Below are 21539 nucleotides of genomic sequence, written 5' to 3'. Positions count from 1 at the left end.
TGTGTGTGTGTGTGTGTGTGTGTGTGTGTGTGTGTGTGTGTGTGTGTGTGTGTGTGTGTGTTTATATGTGCTCAGGACGATAGGGACTTTAACCTAAGTTTTATATTGTGAACTGATGAGGCATTTCAGGACATGACAGGGACACGGAAAAGTAAAATGACGAGTAGTGTAACAGTTTATTTCCTCCAGGGCATAATAAAGGAATGTGCAATGCATTGCTTTTTGGGGGGGCTAACTATCCCAACACTGGACTACACTGACCAGTCAGTGATGTCATGATGGCTACTCCCTTCTTTGATTTACAGTTTATAGTGCCACCTCATACCCTTCCCTTTAGCTACAGCCATGGTGCCCTCTGTCTCATTTTACTTGCTGTGTATTCTCTTTATAGGATAAGCTAATGTGTTTGCACTGAGGATCATTACAACCAACTTCATATTTTAAAATTAAAAATGAAAACAAATAGAGCACACAAATAAAAAAAAGAAAAGATTATTTGAACTGTGTTGGATGATCATTAGAAGTAAAAATAGAAGCCTGTATATTTCAGTATAATCACCTCGCTTCATCATTTTTTCCAACACTATCATCTTTAAAGCGTTTACGTCATAAGGTCTTCCCGGAATACTTTTGGTGTTTTCAGATTTTAGTGGGAGTGGGAGTGGTCTGGAAAAGACCAGAAGAGGGCGGTGCTAATCTCTTCATATTCCCAAATGTCAATGAAAACTCTCCACAGCAAAGTTGAATCCTGAGGGGTGGAGTGGAAATAATTGAAGAATAATGCGTGCCGAGGATTGGGATGAACTAGTCCAAGCTAAGCCTGCAGAGGATTTAAACACGACAAAAGGCGGAATTAAACTCAGCATTTCTAAATGTCTGTTGTAGCAGTTTTATAACAGGGAAAGAGGACGTTATTAGCAAATGGGCATCCTTAGATGAAGCACTTGAATGCGCCTTCTTGCCTTGTTTTACCCTATGCAGACTTACAGCGCAGTCAGGATGAGGCTGTGGATTCTGCTGCTCATTTTCCCGGTGAGCGCATCCTCTCCTCTGTTAGCCGGTGAGTATGAACCTGCTTGGTGTTTCTTTTCAGTGTCATTTAAGAAAGTTGTTTAACTGTTGGAAAATGCTAGCTGGATCTCCAATTACTAATATCCCAAAAGTAAACACACACTTTCTCTCCCCAGTAACGTCTAAAGCCAGGGATCACCGCTGCTCTGGACGAGCCTGCAACCCCCGCATGGGCAACTTGGCCCTGGGTAGAGTGCTGAGCACTCGGTCGGTGTGCGGCTTCAACTCCTCGGAGCCCTTCTGCTTCTACAGACAGACCTCCGCCCCCCGCAGCAGCTGGGGGTCTTGCTCGGCGGCAACGTGCAGCCGGTGTAACTCTGCCATCCCCAGCCAGGAGCACCCTCCATCTGCCATGAGCGACTCCTCTTTCCGCCACCCTGACACCTGGTGGCAATCTGCGGAGGGGGTAAAGGAGGAGACGCTCCAGCTGGATCTGGAGACGGAGTTCCTCTTCACCCATTTGATCCTGGTGTTCCGCTCCCCACGCCCTGCTGCCATGGTGCTGGAGCGCTCCCAGGACCGTGGACGCACATGGAAGACCCTCAGATATTTTGCCAGAAACTGCGACGAGACGTTTGGCCTGGTGGAGGGGTCACCAGTTGGCGAGGGTGGGGCAACTTGCACCTCCAAGTATTCAGGAGCTTATCCTTGTAGCAGAGGAGAGGTGAGTGTCCTGAAATCTGAGTTATGTGCTTATGGAGTTATGGATTTACATATCTAATCAAACAAGTCATCTGAAGTCGAATCATTTTGAAAAAAGCCTTGAAAAGGGGAGAAGAGTGATGTACTGTAGCTCAGACAGAGATCTGGAGGGCAGATCTGGAGTGTCATTTCTGAGATATGACAGGGATCACATCAGTGCTGCCAGACATCCCAGCACTTCACAGCAACTGCTTCACCTTTGTGATTTATTTATTGGCACTTTATTAGCTGCTATCACACAAACTACCAACCAAACAGTTGACCAAGCTTTGTAAACTAATCTCCCTCTCATGGGCCGTGCCTTCAAAGCCTCAAGCTGCTGTGATATGCACAGCTACAATATCAGAGTTCATTTTGACACTTTTTTTCTTTTACACACACAAGCCATATGCTGCCTTACCACCAGCTATGTTTCATTCACAGATCGACTCTCGCTGGACAGAGTAAAGATTTGTTTTGCTCTAAATTTGCCTAAGAACATGTTGGGAGGTTCTGGTTGGATAACACAATGAATATATGGCTGATCTCATAATTGCAGTGCATTTGCCTGAAGTGTGTGTGTTGCCAGTATGTGAGCTCTGCTTCTCATCCTTTATAATTAGCGTCCCTTCTTCTGCTAAGAAGCCCTGAAATGTTAATTGTTGAAATGAATATTTAGAGTCAACCTTGTTTTTTGTTGTTGTTTGTTTTTGGTAAAGAGATGAAGTAAAACGCGCTCCTTATAAATCAGCCTTTTCAGATTGCACATCAGATTCTGTATATTTACCAAGTGCGTGGTGCCACAGTGTTGCACAACCATTCTGACACAGCAACAAGTCTCTCTCATGCTCATGACTTGTACAAACCTTAGCAAAGTAATCACTCCCTCATTTTCAGCTTCATATTTCTATTCTTGAGGTTCTCTAGAGTTCTCATTGTCTCATGCTGGGCCTCAGTACGAGCTCTCAGTTTGTTTGCTGTCCTTTAGTTCCACTCCCTCAAATGGTTTCTGCAAGCGTGCCCCTTGCAAACAGATGGTTTAAACAGCAGGTGACTGTGTGGGTTTTGAAGGAAAAGTGACAAAATTCAAGTATGCTTCCAGAAAAATATATAATTCACTTCCAGTTGGCTCAACATGTTTAAAAATAATCTATATGGGCTGGAAAGGAAAGGCCATTTGGAGAGGATATTGTAGTATATAGTGTATTTTATACACAGACTTAGTCCATAGATATTAAAAGTGAATGTTTTGAGCCTGTGATAACTTCCTTCTCCTCTGTGTGACTCACAGTTTTCATCCCTGTTCTTAGAATTCAGAGGCGGGCTGAGATTATTCGTCTAAACAATCAACATTTAACAAAATGTAACGAGGGAGAAGAAGAACCATACACTGATGTTCACATTTAAGCTACTCGTGTATTGCTGTAACAGCAGCTGTAGCACAAGCGTGTGAGGAAATCCAGGCTGGTGCCTGCTTTTACAAACTTAATTTATGTTTGGTCATGATCCGTCAGTGCATCTAAGATTGTTTTTTTAATACTTGTTAGAGAGGTTTTTGGAGGTTTTCACATGTGCTGCCCTTCATCCTCCAGGTGATCTACCGAGCCTTGTCGCCCTGGCACTCAGTGGATCCCTATGGCCCGGCTGCTCAGGACCAGCTCATGGTCACCAACCTGAGAGTCCGTCTGCTGCAGAATCAGCCGTGCCCTTGCCAGGCCAAGCATCCTGGTGCCTCTGCCCTCCCCACGGATCATTACGCCATCTATGATTTTATAGTCAAAGGCAGCTGCCTTTGCAATGGACACGCCGACCACTGCGAACCGGCCCGTGCCCACCTTTCCGGCACACAGAACATCAGCAACATGGTGAGCACTCATTGAGCTTGAGTTTGTGAAACGGTTTGCAGGTACATGACAACCCACTAACAAAAATGCCCCCTTGTGAGAATGTACTCAAATGTTGTGTCACGTTGAAATCTGCTGATGCCCCCAGTTTGTCTCGAGGTTTGTGATGTGGTTTGGGTTTGGGGTTTTGTTCCCACCACTCCCTCGTTACCCAGCTGTGTGCTGGTATGTGCTGCTGAAGTGGAGGGCTGCAGTGAAGACTGAATATTAAGCCACAGCTTTACCTACCATTACAGGGATTTAAGGGGGTGGAAACCTTAATTATGGTATTCGGCCTAATACTTTAACAGCCCATAGTCTCAGTCATGTTATTCTCTTAACTGTAAGTGGAGAATAGAAACAATAGTTTATTGCCAACACAGCCTAAGAGGTGTAGACATGTTGCACAGTGTGTAAACACTGTCAGCGTGCATTTAGATGCCACTATGTTGCGATACTTAAGAAGGAGGTTGGTTATAAGTACATTAGGTGCTTATTACAATGTGCATGGTTGTTTATGTGCAGCATCAATTTTAGAAAATGGATCAACAATGACTCCAAAATACACATTTATTTAAAATGGCTATTATTGTGTATAATTAACTATAAACAGCTAAATTAACAATTTCAAATTGGTCACATGACACATGAAGTCATAACTGATCTCTAAGCGATGTTCCTTTAGTGCATGCAGATACAATAAAACGCTCAATAACTGTTAAATTCTCTCAGTCTGGTGCGTTTGTCCGGCAGGTCCACGGCAAGTGTGCCTGCAGACATAACACGGCCGGCGAGCACTGCGAGCGCTGCGCACCTCTCTACAACGATCAACCCTGGCAGGCCGCCAACGGCATCACGGGGACGGCGCACGAGTGTCAGAGTGAGTGATGGGGCGAGAGAGTGAGATGCATCGTAGGACACGCGGCTCGTTGGCTTATCGGGAAAATTAATTTAGCGTCATAAATCACACGCACACCTTTTAGATGCTGATGCACCGCTTAAAGAGTGTCACTGGGGTTCAAAGTTGAGAGGTGAGCTGATTAAAGCGTCACACTTGAATGTTTCTTTTCTTTTCCCACGCTCGTCTGAACAAAGAGTGCAAGTGTAACAGCCACGCCAGGAGCTGTCACTTCAGTCGAGGGCTGTGGCTCGCAACGGGGCGACGGCGTGGCGGGGTGTGCGACGACTGCCGCCACAACACGGAGGGCCGTCACTGCCAGAGCTGTAAGAAGGGCTTTTACAGAGATCCCAGCCGACCAAAAATGGCACCTGACTCCTGCAAAGGTAAGACCCCACAGTGTGCCTTTGTTTTTTGGCCTTAAACCAAAACTTTAAACTCTATTTGGAGCAACGCCAGCTGAAAAGTCCAACTAAGAGTTGCAGAATTTGCTATTTGGAGGGTTTTGATTTTTCTTTTTTACCCTCTGGATTAAAGCACATTGATCTCCTTGATAAGGGGATTTTGCTCCAGCACTTTCCTAAGTCACTGATGAGACACTAAGCAGACTTCCAGCCCGCTCCTTAACAGGAGTCTCTGTAATTCTTGCTTAAGTTGCATTCGAGGTTTCAGAGTGTGGCTGTAATTGCAAACAGTGGAGGAATGTCTCCACGTTTTTCCCCATTGTTGCCCTTCCATCCTTCCAAGCATTCTGCAACATTCTTTCTTACACAAACTAGAAATGAAAAAAAAAAATTAATCTGTCATGTCAACGAGCCTTCAGACAGCGAGCCGAGGGAGTCCTTCACTGTTTGTTTTTGCTGCATCTGCTCAAAGCACACTGACTCATAACATACTTCCGACTTGTCGCTTGTAACGAGTGCAATGATAAAATACATTTGCCTTTCAGCTGATGTGGAAGTTCAGAAGTGTTTGCTACAGAGATGTTAACACGCAGTTCTCTTGTTCTGTCACTCTCTCCTGCACAGCCTGTTCTTGCCACCCTGTCGGCTCAGTCCACTCAGGTGGCAGCACTCTCTGCAACCCTAACACCGGGGAGTGCACTTGTAAGCCCGGTGTCGGAGGCTCCTACTGTGACAGCTGCATGACAGGATACTGGGGGCTTAATGAATACGGCTGCCGTCCGTGTGACTGCACGGGGGACTGTGACCCCTACACTGGTGACTGCATTTCTGGGTAAGAGCCAAGACTCAACCATATGTATTAATGGAAATAAATCAGGTGATTTATGCTGGGGAGTTTGAGAGCATACTGGGTTATTAACTGGCTCTGACTGGTTTTACCTCTGCGGCACAGCTCAGATGTGGAGGTCTTCTATACAGCCAGTGGCCACATGGGACACAGCAGCAAATATAGTGAGACGGCACTCTTTAGGGTAGAGGAGCTTTTCTCTGCACTGCACCACTCCGGTGAGTCACAGGTCACATCACGCCAAACACTCTGCGTGCTCATCGGCCCACATAGATGCAAATAAGGCTGCTTTCATCTAACAATCTATACTTCACGGTGAAATTATGTGTATTAATCTTGTTATCTGTTTGACTTTCATTTTCCAGAGAAATGTGAATGCATAGAGGTAACCCTTGGCAACCCTAAACTCTTCTGTGCTGCAGAGTTTGACTATGGTAAAAAAATGTTTACATTTATTGTAAACCTGTGAGAGTCAATCTTAACAATCTGAATGATTTATAATGAAATGCTTGATGTCTTGAGGCCAGGATAGGGTTAGGGTCTCATATTTTAAATCATTTTTGCACATGACCTGTGGACAGTGTCAAGATAATCAGGTGCTGTCTCACAGGGAGCACACAACAGGACAAAGTCCGCTTCAGACGTGCTCTCCTGACTTGAAGTGATCAGTTTGGGTTAGGTGAGGCTGCTACCTGGAAAGAATGTGCAGAAGGCAGGACATATGACACCCGATGGCTCAGGGGGGAATTCACTAGATAATTACCTTCACCTTTGATGCAAGACACCATGCAAATCAGTAAAATTGGACATCGTGTGGACTTTGTCTACGGAGCTAGCAGGTTAAACATTTCATGCTTATGTCACATCTGACTGACCACAGGTACCACCCCATATCTTAAATTACATGCCTTAAAAATAACATATTTTCATAAATGTGAGGAAATGTTCCTTCAGAGCCAAAAAACACATTAGAAAATTCTAATTAGAGTCTTATTAGTACTACTATTAGTCAACACTTATATTCTAAACGATTAGAATGTTTCTCACATGGTTATTATTTGTTTACTTCTTTTGGTTGTTTTCTTGCCTCGGCAGTACTGGTGGCAAAGGTGATGTCAGCCCACGACAAAGGCTCTCACGCAGAGGTGAAGGTCAAGGTCAAGAAGGTGTTGTATCAGAACCCTCAGATGAAGATCCAGAGGGGAAGTGTTACCCTTTACCCAGAGTCCTGGACCACCCACGGCTGTACCTGCCCCATCCTCAACCCAGGTCAGCTGCAGCCGGCTCCAATGAGAAACTTTATTGCTCACGATGCAGAAGTGTATAATTAGTCGACTCTTGAGTGCACAAGAGTGCCGGCTTTGTGCAGAGTGAAAGATCCCTGTCGCCTCTCACAGAGGCTTTGAGTGAGTGCCAACATCCAAGCATTACTCATTTAAATTGGACATTTACAACTAAAAGATTAGACACACTTCTCTGTTATGAGACTATTTCACGTCTAACACTCCACAATAATCGCTTCTGCTAAGCTAGCCAGGGAAGCGCGGTATTTAACTTGTTATAGCTAAATGATGTACATTTCCATAGTCATTTTTTTTCTCTTTTTTCTTCACCCTGCTGTAGTGGCATTCTCAGCAGATCTGAAATACATTATTGCTTTTTTTCCCCTTCTCCAATATAGGATCTGAGTATGTGGTGGCTGGTCATGAAGACTGGAAGAAAGGCCAACTTATTGTTAACACCAAGAGCTTTGTTAAACCTTGGAAGGCAAGCCTCGGACGCAAACTCCTCCACATCCTCAGAAAACACTGCGGCCACTGGTAGGGAACCGCCGAGAAGTGCAGTGGACGCAGCTGGCAGCAGGACTGTCTGAATTAGGCCTCACTTGGACATGAAAGTGAAACCGCTGCCTATTTCTTTTATTTTTTTTCCACGGTCCATGGTCTCAGAACAAAAGGGGGAAAAAGCTATAGGACTGAGGTTGTGAACCTGTGATAAAAATAAGCATGTGAGAGCAGATACCTTCCAGACTACAGTCACTGTAGGATCAAAGAGAACAAAGCAGACCGTAAAAACCTTCATCCGCACAAAGCTGTCTGAATTGTATTCCTGTTATGCTGTGCCTCAGCTCATAAAACTTTCAAGATTATTTATAAAGCAGCAAGAAGTGCATATTAAATACTCAATTATACTTCATTTCCTGGCTCGATTTCCTCGCTGTCGGAGCTCACGAGCCAAAAAACAGTCGCGTCCTGCTGTATCCACTTTATGGAAGACTGTTTACTTTGAAATTTCGCAAAGGCACAGACTGAATGATCCGTGTCGTCACACAGATATTGCCGATAAATCATGAACGAGTAAACATCAGGCAGCGTGTGTGGAAGAGTACATATGCTAGATGTCCTTGGTGGTGAGTCTGGGACTGTGCAGGTCAGAACAAGTAACTCCGGGATGAAGGGAGAGGATGAAAAAACATTAAAGGAATCAGACGGCTTAAATCTGAGCAGCTCCACTTTACTCTGGGCCACTCGCCCCCCTGCTGACTGATGAGAACAAAACCCTCTCTGCATACAACAGGCTAAAACACTTGGGATTTGTTTGCTCTCATAGCCAGCTCGCTACGGAAGGATTTCACCTTCTTTGGAAGACCTGCTTCCACATGAGGAGGATTCGCTTGACAAGACCTCCCTTAAGTCAGCCCTGCAGGAGGCGGTGCGTGTTTGGGTGTTGTAAATGCTCTCTGAACATATGCTTCTCTTTTTGGCCTGTGACTCCTGCTGCCTCAAAATAAATATGTATTAAAAGCCGGGGTATTAATGGACATCACAGTGTATCAGATCCGGAGTCCACAAGCCACTTTAGAGCCAGCCCCCGGTTAAGAATAGGCCTGGTCTGCTGTCTCCAAGGAGAAAGGACAAACTGTATGAGGGGACATGATACATTCCTCAGCCATAGCATCACCACCCATGCCCTTGTCTGAAAGACTTTGCCAAAATAAGAGAAATGGGCTGGAAATTTTCTTTTAGAGGACAAGGTGGTGATTTTTTTTTTATTTTTTAGGGTGAATGAATGTGTTCTGTCGTCATCGTGATGCTTGCAACGCTGTTTCTGTGTCCTGTCCGTTCTGTTTCATCTAAACTGCACAAACTAAACATCAGTGTGCTCATTCTTAATGCTTCTGGGAAAAATCGGTTTCATTCCTCGGTCACATTATGCAGAAGCACCAGGCTATGAATAAACAGCCTGATGTGCCTTACTGCATCATCTTCACCAGCAGAGGTGGCTGACTGATATTTAACCCATGTTTGAGTACCGCCCTCCGTTGGTTAAAAGAGAGAAATACACATGTACGTGGTTAAAGTTTGACATCATTTGACATTTTTGCTTACTAGCTAAGAAAAGAGGGAGCAATATAAGTGGAAACAATAAACATTCACTGTTGTAATGTTTATTTTTGGTCAAACTCTTTCTTAAGACGGAGGTTTTTCCTCAGGTTTCAGCACTGCAGCACAGCCTGCATTAGGTTTTGGAGTAGTCTTCCTAATAAACTGTAAAACTGCTGTGTATCGGTGATGTCTCTAGAGCTGCCAGAGAGCTCCATGAACTTGAATGCAGCATTGGATGCAAGATTTATAACAATTTATTTCTTATAAAACTGCCTCAAATTAAAATAAAGCAAAGAAATGTAGAAGTAGAAATATTTGATAGCGGTTTCGTTTTCCTCACATGAGCTTAACAAGGCAATAAAGCACAGCATGTTCAGGCAAGGTGCGAGCACCTAAACCTCCTTTTTTTTGCATGATTCTTTTGCATAAATCTCTTTTGCATATTATCTAAAAGCAGCACATCAAAAAAAAAGCTAAAATGACAACGCTGAATCAGTTAAAGATATGCCCTTTTTACTATTGGCTTGATCCTTTGGAGAGAGAGAAAAAAATGAAACAAAACTATCTAAGCTAACTTCATGAGAGTCTTTTTTTTTTTTTTTGCTAAAACAATTATCTAAAGGTATTCAAGCACTGGAAATTTAGGTCAGAGAAATATTGCATATTTGCTGTCAGTCTGAAGAAGTCTGTCGTCTCCTGGTTCGTTGTGGATTTTGACGCATGCTTAGTAGTCGTCGCCCCGGCTCACCACCTCTTTGCATGTGGGCCTGAGTAGGATGGTGTGCTCATACTGGGCGGTGTAGCTGCCCTTGATGTCGCAGAGAGGTGGGTACGGGTCTATGATGCCAAGGTCGCACAGATTCTTCAACGCCATGAGGTACTTGCTCTCTCCCAGGCGGTCCAGCCAGCGGCGGCAGAATGCCAGAGTGCCAAAATTCTCATTGATCACATTCAGCAGATGTTTAGCCCTCGGAAGTCTGCGGTGTTGGTGGCGACACGGAAAGAGAGGTGAGAGAAACGTGACAAACTGGAGATCGAAGAAAGCCACCGTATAAAAACATAAAGCACGAGGCGATGAGGTGAAAACAGAAACCTTATTGGCACGTGTCCCACGTTGAAGTTTTTCATGTAATGCGAGCACTCCATGTCATCGTGGACAGCGCCTCTTCCAGTGCTGCCAAATGTCTCGATGGCATAAGCTTCACCTTCCTGAGAAGCAGCAAAAAAAGCAAAAAGAGACGAGGACTTTAAAGTGCAGAAATGAAAGACTGTTAGAGCAGGGCAGGTGTCATTGAGCACTCATAGGACAAAAGCACTTTAGAGGGAGGAGGGGAGGCTGAGAGCAAATTTAACAAAAACCTCAAGTTGTCAGCCGATGACATATTCGTGTAGAGTCTATTAAAGGGCGGTAGTGCTCTTTTCAGCTGTTGATTGGTCGGATCTCACTGGCACTTTGCGTCTCTATCAGCACGTGACTGCTGTCGGAGTCCCCCGTGGTACGAGCTGATAGCACTGAGACGCCCTTTCTCGCTGCACCGATAATCAGTCAAAGTGCTAGCAGTCCCCGTGGCACACCCAGCTGCCACTCTCTGATCACAAAGAGGGTAATTGCCCTTTTACACCAACACACTTTAGCTAAAAATACAATACACAAAGCTGCCACATCAGCATCAACCCCTCCTCAACTCTCCTGGAACCATCAGGTGAAAGGCTTGACGCAGCAACTTCCCAATTAAAATGCCCACTTCTGTCCAAGAAAAAACCCCCAGCCATGCACCACAGCTGTGCAGCCAGGCACAGGCTCACTTTAGTTCCCTGCATAATGCGAAGCCGTCTTTCTCCTTGGCCCCGTTAATGAACTCTTGATGCCCACGATTGAAACGAGTGGCTGGTGTGCTAACACGTGTTGCAACTCGATGGGGCCGCTAATTCCATTAAAAAGTGTAATTAAGGTGCTTAGGAGGGTGACCGAGAAGCTGTTAAAGCGGCGAATTGGAACATTTCTCCAGACCCCGTCGTAACCCTAACCAGCCACATGTTCGTCCAGTTGCACTTAAGAATTAAAAAGGCTCCATTTGCATTCACGCAAGGTCAGTCAGGTGGAAAAGGTTTAATTTCAAACGCTTTAGTAAAAAAAAAAAAAAAGAGGTCTGCGGTTTTTTAATTTGGGCCCCACAGTCTAATCCACGTGTAATCTGTGGTAAATGGTGTACAAACCTCCATCCTTGTGGCTTCTCCACCTTTTACGATAGGGACCGTCTTCCCTGAGTGTATCCTGTATTGTCCAATAGAGTGGCCGTTGAGATTCCTTACCGGCTTCACTGTCAAGAGAGCGGCACACAGAGGGTTTCATAAACAGGAAGCAGCTCTAAGCCTTGTTCGTGATTAAAAAGGATGAAGCATGGCATCATTTTTATTTTACCTTGATATGTTTTCCCATCTATCTCCACTTCATAAGACTCCATCACCTCCTGAATGGTCTCGCCAACATCGCACAGGCGCACATCAATTCCGGCGAACTGGGACAGATCAGAGTTTGCACACACACGTCAGTAAATAACACGCCATCCATCGCACACTGAAGGTCTGGAGAGTAAGAATCATATCCCACTTCTTTTTTTTCTGATTTTTGAGGGGGAACTAACTCTGAATAAGTGAATCGTATACTGACAGCCTTAATATATCCAGTCTGAGCATCATCAGGTAACATCAGGTACCAAAGTAGTCACATTTAAGTGAGACATCATCTTTTTCCAGCCACATGTTTAATAAAAAAATATAAATTATCGGTTTTTTGCGTTATGCGCTGTTCAGTTGCTGTATATCCATGCATTTCTATTTTACACTTGATTGCTTTTATGCTTTCTCACTATAAGATTACATCAGATTTTAACCGTGTGTCCCCTGCAGTTGGCAGGAATTCAACAGCGTGCACATTTTATGTCACCCTGAATTATTACACGCCACTGTACGTTATGATTTGTGCCGTTATTTCAGAGTTATCGTCACCCGTTATCACAGTTGCATTTCAGACTAGATATGAATCATAACCTAAACTGTGATCTGGTTTGATGATTCTCGTTTCTTTTCACAAGTCTTTGTGTAAGCACGGTGCATGGGAGGACGGGCCCTATTACCCTGATGCCAGTGTTGGTTGCGTCTCTCACAGCCTCCAGCAGTCGGTCGTACTTTGGATTGAAAGTGACGGTGAAGGCACAGTCTATTATTCGACCTGAAAATACCAAACAGTTTGGTTAGTGCCGGCAGCGGCTAATTATTTTCATTTTTTTTACACTTTTTTTTTTTTTGCAGAAACATTCAGCATGTATTCATCCAGAAAAAGAGGACGTTAATTAACTTATGAGAACAGTTTATTCCAGGCGGCCAGAATCATAAGGCAATCATCATTCCACCGTGCCAAATGGGGAATGGGAGACCGTAACTTGAAAAAGCACTTAAAAAGTTATTAGCGAGCTCTCACCGTTGATGTGCGTTCCAAAGTCAATTTTGCAGACGTCGTCGTAGCGCAGCACAGTCGGGTCTCCGGCGTTTGGGGTGTAGTGGGCTGCGCAGTGGTTGATGGAGCAGCCTGTGGGGAAAGCCAGGCCCGCCTTTAGCCCATCTTCTTTGATGAGCCGCCTGGAGCAGTCTTCCAGCTTCTCACTGACAGAAGCAGAAAGAAACACAAAGAGGCAGCAGATGTTAGAGAGAAGCCAGGTAAAACATTCAGAGGAGAAAAGGTGGGAGCAGATCCTCCCTTTCTTTCAAGGTCTTAATCACATTCTCATCTTCTGAGACCATATCAATAACTCTCAAAGACAAATCAGCGTGTTTCTCACCAGATCTCTATCATGGTCATCCCTGGTTTGATCCAGCTCATGACATACGCACGGACCTGCCGGTGTGCCTCGGCCGCCTGCCTGAAATCATTCCACATTTCCTCGTTAGCCCTGTCCAGGGCCCGCTTCTCCTCGCTGGTGGTCCGCCACGCTGCGCTGCGCCTGGGGGTGGGTGCAGGGGAGCACCACGGAGAGGAGGCACTCATTATTTTCTCATTATACAAATGTTTGTAATGAGGCTATGACACATGCTCCCTGAAAAAAACACGGCACAGGTGAAAACAGTGCTGATATTTTTAACTGCAGCAAAATATACTAAAAAAAAGAGAATGGATTTACATCTTTACTGGAAACACGATCAATTAGTATATTATAGCCTGTATGGATAGGCGGAAAGTGGGACCTAAGTTAAATGTAGGAATGCCACATAACGGAAGACGGAAGGAACAACGTAGAGGTCACACACACCCGTCTTTTGATGGGGGATATTCACACTCCTCTCCCTTTGGAAAGTCTCCGTTGGGATACAGCTCACAAATAGGGACTGAGGGAGGGTCAGTCTGTCCCTTCACTGTGGCCCAGATACAGAAAAGGCGGAACAGAGGAAAAAGCAGCAGGAGAGGGGAAATAAAACACGTTAACAAGTTATGAGCCCTTGTGCTCATGACATTGATATTTTGACTTTAAGAGAACAATGCCTGGCATTCTGGTACAGCAAGAGAATTACAGTGCTGGGGAAGTCATTCATATCGTCCTGTCTGAACAACATTTCAGTTTTGTCCGACACGTGCAGGATCACTCGTGCATTGTGCAATACTGACGACTAATGACATGGATTTAAAAAAAGACAAACTGCTGTTGTGCTCTGTTTGCAATCATCTGGTGTTCCAAAGCGCTTTCAACGCAGTGATGTCTGTTTTCGAATACACGCCAATGCTCAAACACAACCGCAAAGATTTTACTGAACGATCTTTCAATGCTATCAACATATGCTACATATCTGCTTAATATCTTAAGTGTGCGTGTGTTTGCTTTTTAAATGAACAAACAATAAGAAAAATCCTCTTGCTGAGTGAAGAATTTAAATTCTTGGTGCATTTTGGTGCGCTACGGGAAAAAAAATAGCTTACATCCTTTCTTCTTCTTCTTCTTCCTCTTCTTTTTTCCAGCTGAGTTCTCTCCCTCGTCCCCATCTGTTGAAAGCATCATTAGTTTCAATACAGTTTGCAAAGTGAGAAATATCGACAGGCGTTTGGGCACAATTCCCGGTGTGCTACTGAAAATCAAATATCACATTGCAGATATGATCAGCTGAATTTCACAGTGCACTTTCTGGGACTTGAAGTCCAGCAGCATGACCGCTGCAGACAATGATGCTGATAGTGGGCGGCTGTAATAAGAAGATACCTTCTTCTCCATCCTCGGCCCTTTCTTTGTCCTCCAGCGTTTGCTGTTCCAACTGTTTTGTCACGTCACCAACACCTCCGGCGTCTCTATCCCCCTCAGCCTCGCTTGTCCCTGCTGCAAAGTCACACAATGCCGTGCATGCATGTGCAGGTGAACATGCACGTGCATGCACGCACACACACATACACAGAGGGAGTAAATTATCTGTGGTTCAGAGTCCATTCAAGAAAGTGCATCTACCATGATCTGAACTTGGCAGGATGTGTGAATAATTTCTTGCGTTGAGAAGTCAGTATCCTCAAGGGCATATGCAGCTTGCAGCATTATGACATTTAGCCCTTCATAGACAGAGCTGTGAGGACCACGCTTGACTTAGGGCAGCTTCAGCAACTTAACCTTTTGGGATTTTACTGCTGATGAAGCAGTAATGCTGCAACTGGCAACATGTCATCGTATTGCACTACAACTGTGGGTCTATTACATAATTTCACGCAGATTATGTGGAGAATTATAGGATCAAACATATTTAATCTGGGCAAGTTACATTTATTCCCCTCATATCTTCAAGTGACAGCTTCCAATCCATTTTTGACGTTACATTTCATTTTCGGAGTCTGTCCCGTTTCCAGATGAGCGCCCTCAGCTTCAGCAGCAGCCGCTGAGAGTTGGGACATCTGGACAGGAATACCCTCTGACAGGTTGAAAAAGTCTCATGTCCAGTACACTTAATGGTCTGCACAACACCGAGCAGTAAGAGGAACATTTTTTTTTTTTTTGCGCTATTTTCTTTAAAAGGATTCTCTAACCGCAAAATGCGCTCCTTACCTGGCGCTGTGGTTCTGCTCCTCTTCTTCTTTCTTCTTTTTTTCTTTACCGATTCCGAGGCGTCCGCTTCTTCTCTTTCCTCGTTCAAGTCATCCCCATTGAGAAGTTGAGGCTCCACTTCAGCCTGGAACTGTAGCTCCGCCATGATCAGCGGCTAAGAGACGAAGTGACGCATAAGCTGCTGAGAGCCTCCAGTGGTCAAAGCAGAAAAGTGTGCTGGAGGGAGCTTCAGCCAATAACGAGCTATTAGACGATCTCTATGCAACAACTTAACCATAACAGAAGAAGACGATCCTCCTGTGCGCCAAGCAGCAAAAAAAAAGAAAAGAAAAAAAAGTTTCAATCGTCATCAGATTTTTAGAGTTACATTGTTTGGACTCACAGTTCCTGTGATGCTCAGATGTATGTGACAGTCCTGTCCCGGTGTGTGGCCTTTAAAAGCTGCACCGTGCTGGACTCATCACTTTCTCCGACCGTCCAGCGGCTGAGTTTCAGGTTACCTGGCAGCCCAGCGCACACCTGACTGCTGCAGCTCCTCAGTATCAACCTGCGCGCCCTTTCTTTCTCTTTGTGTGTCCACATTGCCAAACGCTCGACACCTTATCTGTTATTGAGAGTAACGTATTGTTGTTTGCACTGTCACAGATTCAATTTGATGCCCAGAGTCGATCATTAACGTGCGTAACGCGAGAAGTGCGTATCCAAGCAACAAGGCGAGAACATGAACGGAGAGGGGGGTATTTGCTGGAGCGAAATGTTGATCTTGAAGCACTTTTTCTCAGCTAGGTTACTTTTGCTTTGCTGCAAAGAGATACAGTGTGGGGGGGGGATTTCTCCCTTTGTAACGGGAAATGAGTTCTTCTGGTGGGACAGAAGGCAGACGGGGGCCCTTTTATTTCTTTGATCAGGTGAGGTGAGGATGCGTTTTGCTGACTGTGTAGTTTAAAAGAAGGAGCACAACTTTTACCGTCCACTTGCCTCTCTGCAGCCAGCAGGACGAAATCGAGTTAAAGGAGAGCGAGGAAACATTTTACATTTGAGTGTGATAAATGGAGGAGCACAATTCGAGGGCAGGATACGAAGGTAATTAGAGGCTTGCACATTCTGACAGAGATGATCTGCTGTGGGAGCATCCGAAAAAAGGAGGAGGAGAAGGAAACGTGGTTTACTGTAAATAACCTGTCTTATTTTCTCATAGTAATCTGGAGGAGAACGAGGGAAGGGAGGAAGAAGGCGATAAACCTGGCACATCGTCTGCTTTAAACCTGAACGGTTCGATCGAGGCATACAAGCAAGCAGCGCCTCAGTTATTAAATGAATTGGCTCGCCTGCTTTGGCAGCATAGGTGGGCTGATGAGAGGCGTCTTCCTCACGGGGTTGTAAATATTCTGAACTGCTCCTGGCACGATCTGACTGCAGGGGCGCTGCGTTCAAGTCCCAAACTGACTGACAAGCTACCGAAGTCTGTGGGCTCCCCGAAGCTGCAGCAACCTCCCCGCCAGGTGTCAGCCAGCGGCCGGGAGGAAACGGCAGAGGAGAACCCGTGCGCAGCAAGAAGTGCTGGTTTCACAGGGAGAAAGTCGCGAACCAAACTAAACCCACATGTGAAAAAGAGCGAGCCAAGATGCAGTAGAGGTAAAAGAAATAATTTCAGGCACATTTCTGTGGCCATAAAAACACTACAAGGGAAGATAACATACCAGGAAGGTATCCATCTAACCCCCCCCAAATTGGACCTTTCCAACAGCCCATACTTGTTCAGTCTTCTTCTTTTGTGAGGCATGTAGAAACTGAGATGTAGCTCTTGTTTTGTTTGTTTGTTTGTTTGTTTGTTTGTTTGTTTGTTTTCTTTTTGCAGTTTCTCTGAGCATTGCACACTCTGAGTTTGGAGTGCATTTACGTGAAATTGCTTGGAAATTGTATTATAATCCTTCTAAGACTAAGTTTCACATTCTTGCTCTTAAACAGCTCGCAGTTCCACAGCAGCCACTCCCTCCATCTCATCCAGTAAGTGTAAACATGCAGGTATGACATGCAGCTGCAGCACTGCGTAGATGACTCTGTCACTGCCTCCGCTGCCTCCGCTGTGTCGTGTGTTTTGTGTGCAGGTTTGATCGCTCAGCCTAATCAGGCCTCCAGTGATGTGCTGAACAGGATCAGTTTGTATCAGTGGGTGGTGGAGCGACTGCAGGGAGCAAAAGATCCAGAGTGAGTTGTCAGCGTCTGTTTCTGCATTAATAGCATTTGCATTTCCAAATGATCAGATCCTGTTGGTCGGCTGATCTGATGAATCCATTTTGATTGAATTTCAGGCTATTTTACATTTGGTCATCAGTTACTGAAATCCTTATCTGGTTAAAGCAATATAATCCAGTACTTTCACATGCATTGTTTAATATACGACAAGGTCCATAGGCTTTTGGACAGTGACACATTTATTTGTAATTTTGCCTCTGTACACAACACAGGGGATCTGAAATCAAACAGTCAATATGTGGTTGAAGGGCTGACTTTTAGTTTTATTTCAAAGGGTTTGACAAAGGTTGCACATAAACTGTTTGGAAACAATGGACATTTTTATACAGTCTACCATTGTCAGACGCTCAAAGGTGATTAGACAATTGACTGGCAGTAGTTTGAGGTCGATTCCCTCTTTATCTCATGACTAATTGGGCAGATAAAAGATCTGGAGTTGATTTCAAATGATGCAATTGCATTTGATAGTTTTTCATTTAAATTCTCAATATGAGGTCCAAAGAAAGGTCAGTAAAAGCGAAGGCCATCTGAAAATGGGGAAAAAACAAACCTATCAGAGACGGAGCAAAAACTTTAGGAGTAGCAAAATCAACAAATATAACAACACCAAAAGATGACGGCTTATTTCCATGGTTCAAAATAACCCTTCACAACATCTAACCCAGTCAAGAACACTCACACGAAAACGACAAAAGTCACATTTGTCCAAAAACGTTTACACTTAACCGTATTTTTTTTTTTTTAACGTAGAAAACTGCCAACAACTGAGCTGGATCCGAACGAACAGCTTATCCTCCGTCACTATGGGGATATGAAGGCTAACGTGACACGCAGGAGAAGAAAGGACCATCCTTCCTCTTTAGTCAACGGGATGCCACAGATACCAGAAGTGAAACAGCAGGATCCTGCCCGGCAAAAACTGCACTGCAGGATCAACGATGGCTCCTCATTCATATAGTATCATCTTTTTCTCATCATGTTTATTCATAAAGATTTCAATTTTAATGAGTGTCCAGAATTAAAGGCGGATTTGGGCATATGGAAAATGTGTCACTGCTGCTGACCTTATGACCTGTAATTGTGGCCCCTCAGTTACCCATCTGGTTGCATGGCAGTGTGCCAGAGTCACTCAGGCCTGCCCTGCGGAGGCTTCTATACCAATGTGTTCACTGACAGCCAATTTCCCACCATCCTCGCGACTATTACAGCATTTGGGCGCGGGGCCGTCACGCATCCTCTCAGGTGAGTGCATGCCAGGTGGCTTCCATTCTTTTCATATTTTTTTTTCATACTGAAAAATATGAAGTAACATGTAAAAATACACGTATATCAAAATTCTGTTGCACATGCTTCGCCTGTTTGTTTTAAATCGTTTGTAACTGTTAATGCAGCTCGGCCGTCACAGCACTGTGGGACCAGAACGGTGGATTCATGTGCGATATTTACGGAAACAAAACTAAGAAGTGGAGTTGGAAGACATATCACAGGGAAAAGATTGCAATACAGGTGGGGTCTACGAATTAATCTCCTCTCGATGTTGTTGTTGCTATTCTCTCATCAATAAACTGAAAAATTCGGAGCAAAAGTAGCCAGAGACACACAGGAGGAACTGGCAGTACAGTGTTTACTTATATTTCTGGGGAGGCAGCTGATTGATTTTTTTTTTTTATTGAATTTCAATGAAATAATAAAAACATTTTATGCAGCACTCCTCATTTTGTTAGGCAAGAATGCTTTTACATCTGAAAAACCTTTAAAAAATTACTAAGTTGAAAATAAATATGAATATTACATTTTTTTTAGCAAACTATCTAAATGATTTTTGGTCCCTGTGGTTTTTGCCTTTGGAATTACATATGCTAAATCATATGTTATGGTACTATAACCACAAGAGACTTGGGAAGAAATCATAAAAATATGATGGGGGAGTTTTGTTGTCAATGTTATACTTTAGGGTTCAGGATATATAATCCACTCTCATGCACATCAGCTCACTTTGTAGGGTTTCAGTGGGGTTTGCGGTTACGATGTAGCTACGGTGTAGATTTCCTACTCAAGCATAAATCCCAGCAACACTAACTGTCGCTGACAGGACGCAGAGATTCATATTTTATTGTCTGCAGGGTTTTTTTGCTTTAGATTGGATCGTTTCAGGCGCCGCAGACAGGAGGACTTGCTAACTCTTTATGCCACTTTGCTGTTCTTTAGGGTTTTCGTTTTCTAATAACCGATAAAAGTGTTTGCTTGTCTCCTGCAGATTTCTGATCACGTGTCTGTGAGTCTGTCCAGCGGTACGTCTGCAGTGCTCACCTTCAGGTGTGAAAATGAAACTGCCCAGCTTCCGCTTTCTGCTCGGTCTCACCTTAATCAGCCAAAGGAAACAGTAAGATTACATTGTTTTTCACCTTGATATTGAGGAAGCTAAAATATTTCTCTGTAATATCAGTTCTGCATTTGCAGTCTTATTTGAAGACTCGGGAAACCTTTATCTCTGATGCTGCTCAAGACCTCCTGTATCCCCCACTGACACATGTAAGACACTTTTAATGATCAGATGATTGTGTCTGAGTGGAAAAGTGACACTGAGTGAATCAAACAGCTGATTAGATAAAGAGGAGCAGTTAGCTTAATAGCCACCAGTGCGTTTGTGCACAAATAGCCGGTGGTTACTGTGTATAGAGCAGCTAGCTAAATGCTTTACATAACATAATCTACCATGCGCACATAATGTTGTGTGGCAGAAGTCGGTGTGCTCTCGGGATGCTCTCCAGATGGTGAGAGAAGGGAAGAGGCAGGAGGAGTCGTCAGCACACTGGAAAAGAGGAGGTCATCCTAGCGGGACACTGATCAGGCTTCAGCAAAGAGTACACAAAACCGTGGAAGATTGGTTGGACTGTTATCGTGTGGCTGTCGGTACTTACACGCTCACAGCTTCCAAACATAGCCTCTCTAGCTTCTCTGACATTCACCCTGTTCTCCCCACATGTGATAAAACTGCAACAGCTGGTTGTAACATCAAGAAAACCTGACCTGGTCGGAGCTGCTTGGAATAGTTCAATGAAGCAAAAAGTTACAGGATCACTTTATCCTGCAAACTCGACATTATTGAATAGTTCCATGAGGATCTTGTTCACGGTCATCTGTGCAACTCTGTATCTGTGTGCATTTCTGAGTGACCTCTTCCTCTCCTTCAGGTATCAAGTGTCCTGGCTCAAAGCGGATGCCAGATGCCCCACCGAGGACCAGGCCGAGAAAAGAGGCACAGTCAGCTGCTCTGCCCTCTGTGAAGCTACCTGAACGAGTAAATGCTAACCCTGTCCAGCCGGAGGATAGCAGAGATGAGTTTCGGGAGCTTCACGGACACCTGTCGCAATCAGCCGAAAGAGCGCCGGACGTTCCCGTTGTCCTGCCTAGGTGCACGCTAAAGCCATTTCCACACACAAACTCCGAACAATGTTATGTTAGGAGGATCAGGTCAGGACATTTTCTGACATTTTCAGGAGATTTTGCTCTTCAGTCGATTTCCAAAACTGCTAGAAACAGGACACATGGCAACCAATAGTGCTCTGTAAATTCACTGGGCAAATACCTTCGCTACTCTCACAGAGATGAAATTAAACATTACACAGTCTTCACCCTGAAGATGTAGCAGTTTGAAAAACATTTAATGAGTTGGACATTTTCCTCCTGACATACAGCTCCACTGGGCGACATTTAGAAGGGCTCAGTGCTCCAGTGGATGTGTGAAAATGATGTGACATACAGCGATATCTGGATGTTTCTACTCTGGATAACTTAACCAAGTAAACACACTAAAGAGAATTTATATATATTATTTATTTATCCAGGTAAAAGTCTCATTGAGATTTTAAAATATGTATTTTTCATGATGGACTTAGCCGAGAGGCCAGCGGGGACAAAAATGACTCCGCTGCTTTCAATCAATCAATCAATCTTTATTTATAAAGCACTTTTCATACAAAGAAAATGTAGCACAAAGTGCTTTACATAGTTAAAAGCAGCCCACCCCACCCTCCAACTC

General features: G+C 44.4%; 3 protein-coding genes across 7 annotated transcripts in view; 2 read left to right on the top strand and 1 right to left on the bottom strand.

Annotated features, from left to right (window-relative positions):
- The first annotated feature begins 733 nt into the window (after nt 1-733).
- LOC102302948 (netrin-4) lies at nt 734-9120 on the top strand. Of its 2 annotated transcripts, none has more exons than XM_005929064.3 (10): nt 734-1060; nt 1188-1735; nt 3345-3617; nt 4368-4515; nt 4731-4919; nt 5562-5769; nt 5890-6002; nt 6150-6218; nt 6880-7053; nt 7466-9120. In XM_005929064.3, exons 1-10 carry the CDS (start codon nt 949-951, stop codon nt 7606-7608), a joined length of 1977 nt encoding a protein of 658 aa, XP_005929126.1. In that variant the 5' UTR covers nt 734-948; the 3' UTR covers nt 7609-9120. The 2 variants fall into 2 exon arrangements, with proteins under 2 accessions (XP_005929126.1, XP_005929127.1); XM_005929065.3 differs by having other exon boundaries at nt 735-1060; nt 4389-4515.
- Nucleotides 9121-9216: 96 nt separating this feature from the next.
- Nucleotides 9217-15492, bottom strand: LOC102302644 (methionine aminopeptidase 2). The gene is made up of 11 exons (XM_005929063.3): nt 15242-15492; nt 14417-14530; nt 14140-14202; nt 13478-13580; nt 13010-13171; nt 12652-12833; nt 12308-12402; nt 11593-11689; nt 11388-11491; nt 10264-10379; nt 9217-10147 (listed from the first exon to the last, which is right to left on the bottom strand). Exons 1-11 carry the CDS (start codon nt 15384-15386, stop codon nt 9895-9897), a joined length of 1434 nt encoding a protein of 477 aa, XP_005929125.1. The 5' UTR covers nt 15387-15492; the 3' UTR covers nt 9217-9894.
- A 453-nt stretch (nt 15493-15945) lies between these two features.
- LOC102301942 (uncharacterized protein C3orf20) overlaps nt 15946-21539 on the top strand; it is a 9501-nt gene continuing 3907 nt past the window's right edge. For 2 of the 4 annotated variants that reach the window (XM_042221977.1, XM_005929062.2), the window contains exons 1-12: nt 15947-16149; nt 16230-16324; nt 16440-16876; nt 17210-17248; nt 17350-17449; nt 18248-18454; nt 18590-18739; nt 18889-19003; nt 19755-19880; nt 19958-20029; nt 20239-20410; nt 20692-20911. In XM_042221977.1, coding sequence (XP_042077911.1) covers nt 16093-16149; nt 16230-16324; nt 16440-16876; nt 17210-17248; nt 17350-17449; nt 18248-18454; nt 18590-18739; nt 18889-19003; nt 19755-19880; nt 19958-20029; nt 20239-20410; nt 20692-20911 — 1790 coding nt within the window. In that variant the 5' untranslated portion in view covers nt 15947-16092. Of the gene's footprint in view, nt 16150-16229; nt 16325-16439; nt 16877-17209; nt 17249-17349; nt 17450-18247; nt 18455-18589; nt 18740-18888; nt 19004-19754; nt 19881-19957; nt 20030-20238; nt 20411-20691; nt 20912-21539 lie in introns of all 4 variants that reach the window. The other 2 variants (XM_005929060.2, XM_042221978.1) reach the window with 2 other exon arrangements.

The sequence above is a fragment of the Haplochromis burtoni genome, unplaced genomic scaffold, assembly GCF_018398535.1.
Source record: "Haplochromis burtoni strain Fernald_Lab_line unplaced genomic scaffold, NCSU_Asbu1 Contig_77, whole genome shotgun sequence".
NCBI classification, from domain to species: domain Eukaryota; kingdom Metazoa; phylum Chordata; class Actinopteri; order Cichliformes; family Cichlidae; genus Haplochromis; species Haplochromis burtoni.
This window is presented reverse-complemented; position numbering and strand designations above follow the sequence as displayed.

Bases quoted from the DNA above. Each gene is read 5' to 3' on its own strand.
- LOC102302644 (XM_005929063.3), bottom strand. From the start codon at position 15,386: ATGGCGGAGCTACAGTTCCAGGCTGAAGTGGAGCCTCAACTTCTCAAT. The intron at 13,581-14,139 runs GTAAGCTATTTT...TCTGGGCCACAG, and splicing joins GAAGAAGAAGAAGAAAGGAT to TGAAGGGACAGACTGACCCT. The intron at 11,492-11,592 runs GTAAAATAAAAA...CTCTCTTGACAG, and splicing joins AGATGGGAAAACATATCAAG to TGAAGCCGGTAAGGAATCTC.
- LOC102302948 (XM_005929064.3), top strand. From the start codon at position 949: ATGCGCCTTCTTGCCTTGTTTTACCCTATGCAGACTTACAGCGCAGTC. The intron at 5,770-5,889 runs GTAAGAGCCAAG...TCTGCGGCACAG, and splicing joins ACTGGTGACTGCATTTCTGG to CTCAGATGTGGAGGTCTTCT. The intron at 6,219-6,879 runs GTAAAAAAATGT...TTGCCTCGGCAG, and splicing joins TGCTGCAGAGTTTGACTATG to TACTGGTGGCAAAGGTGATG.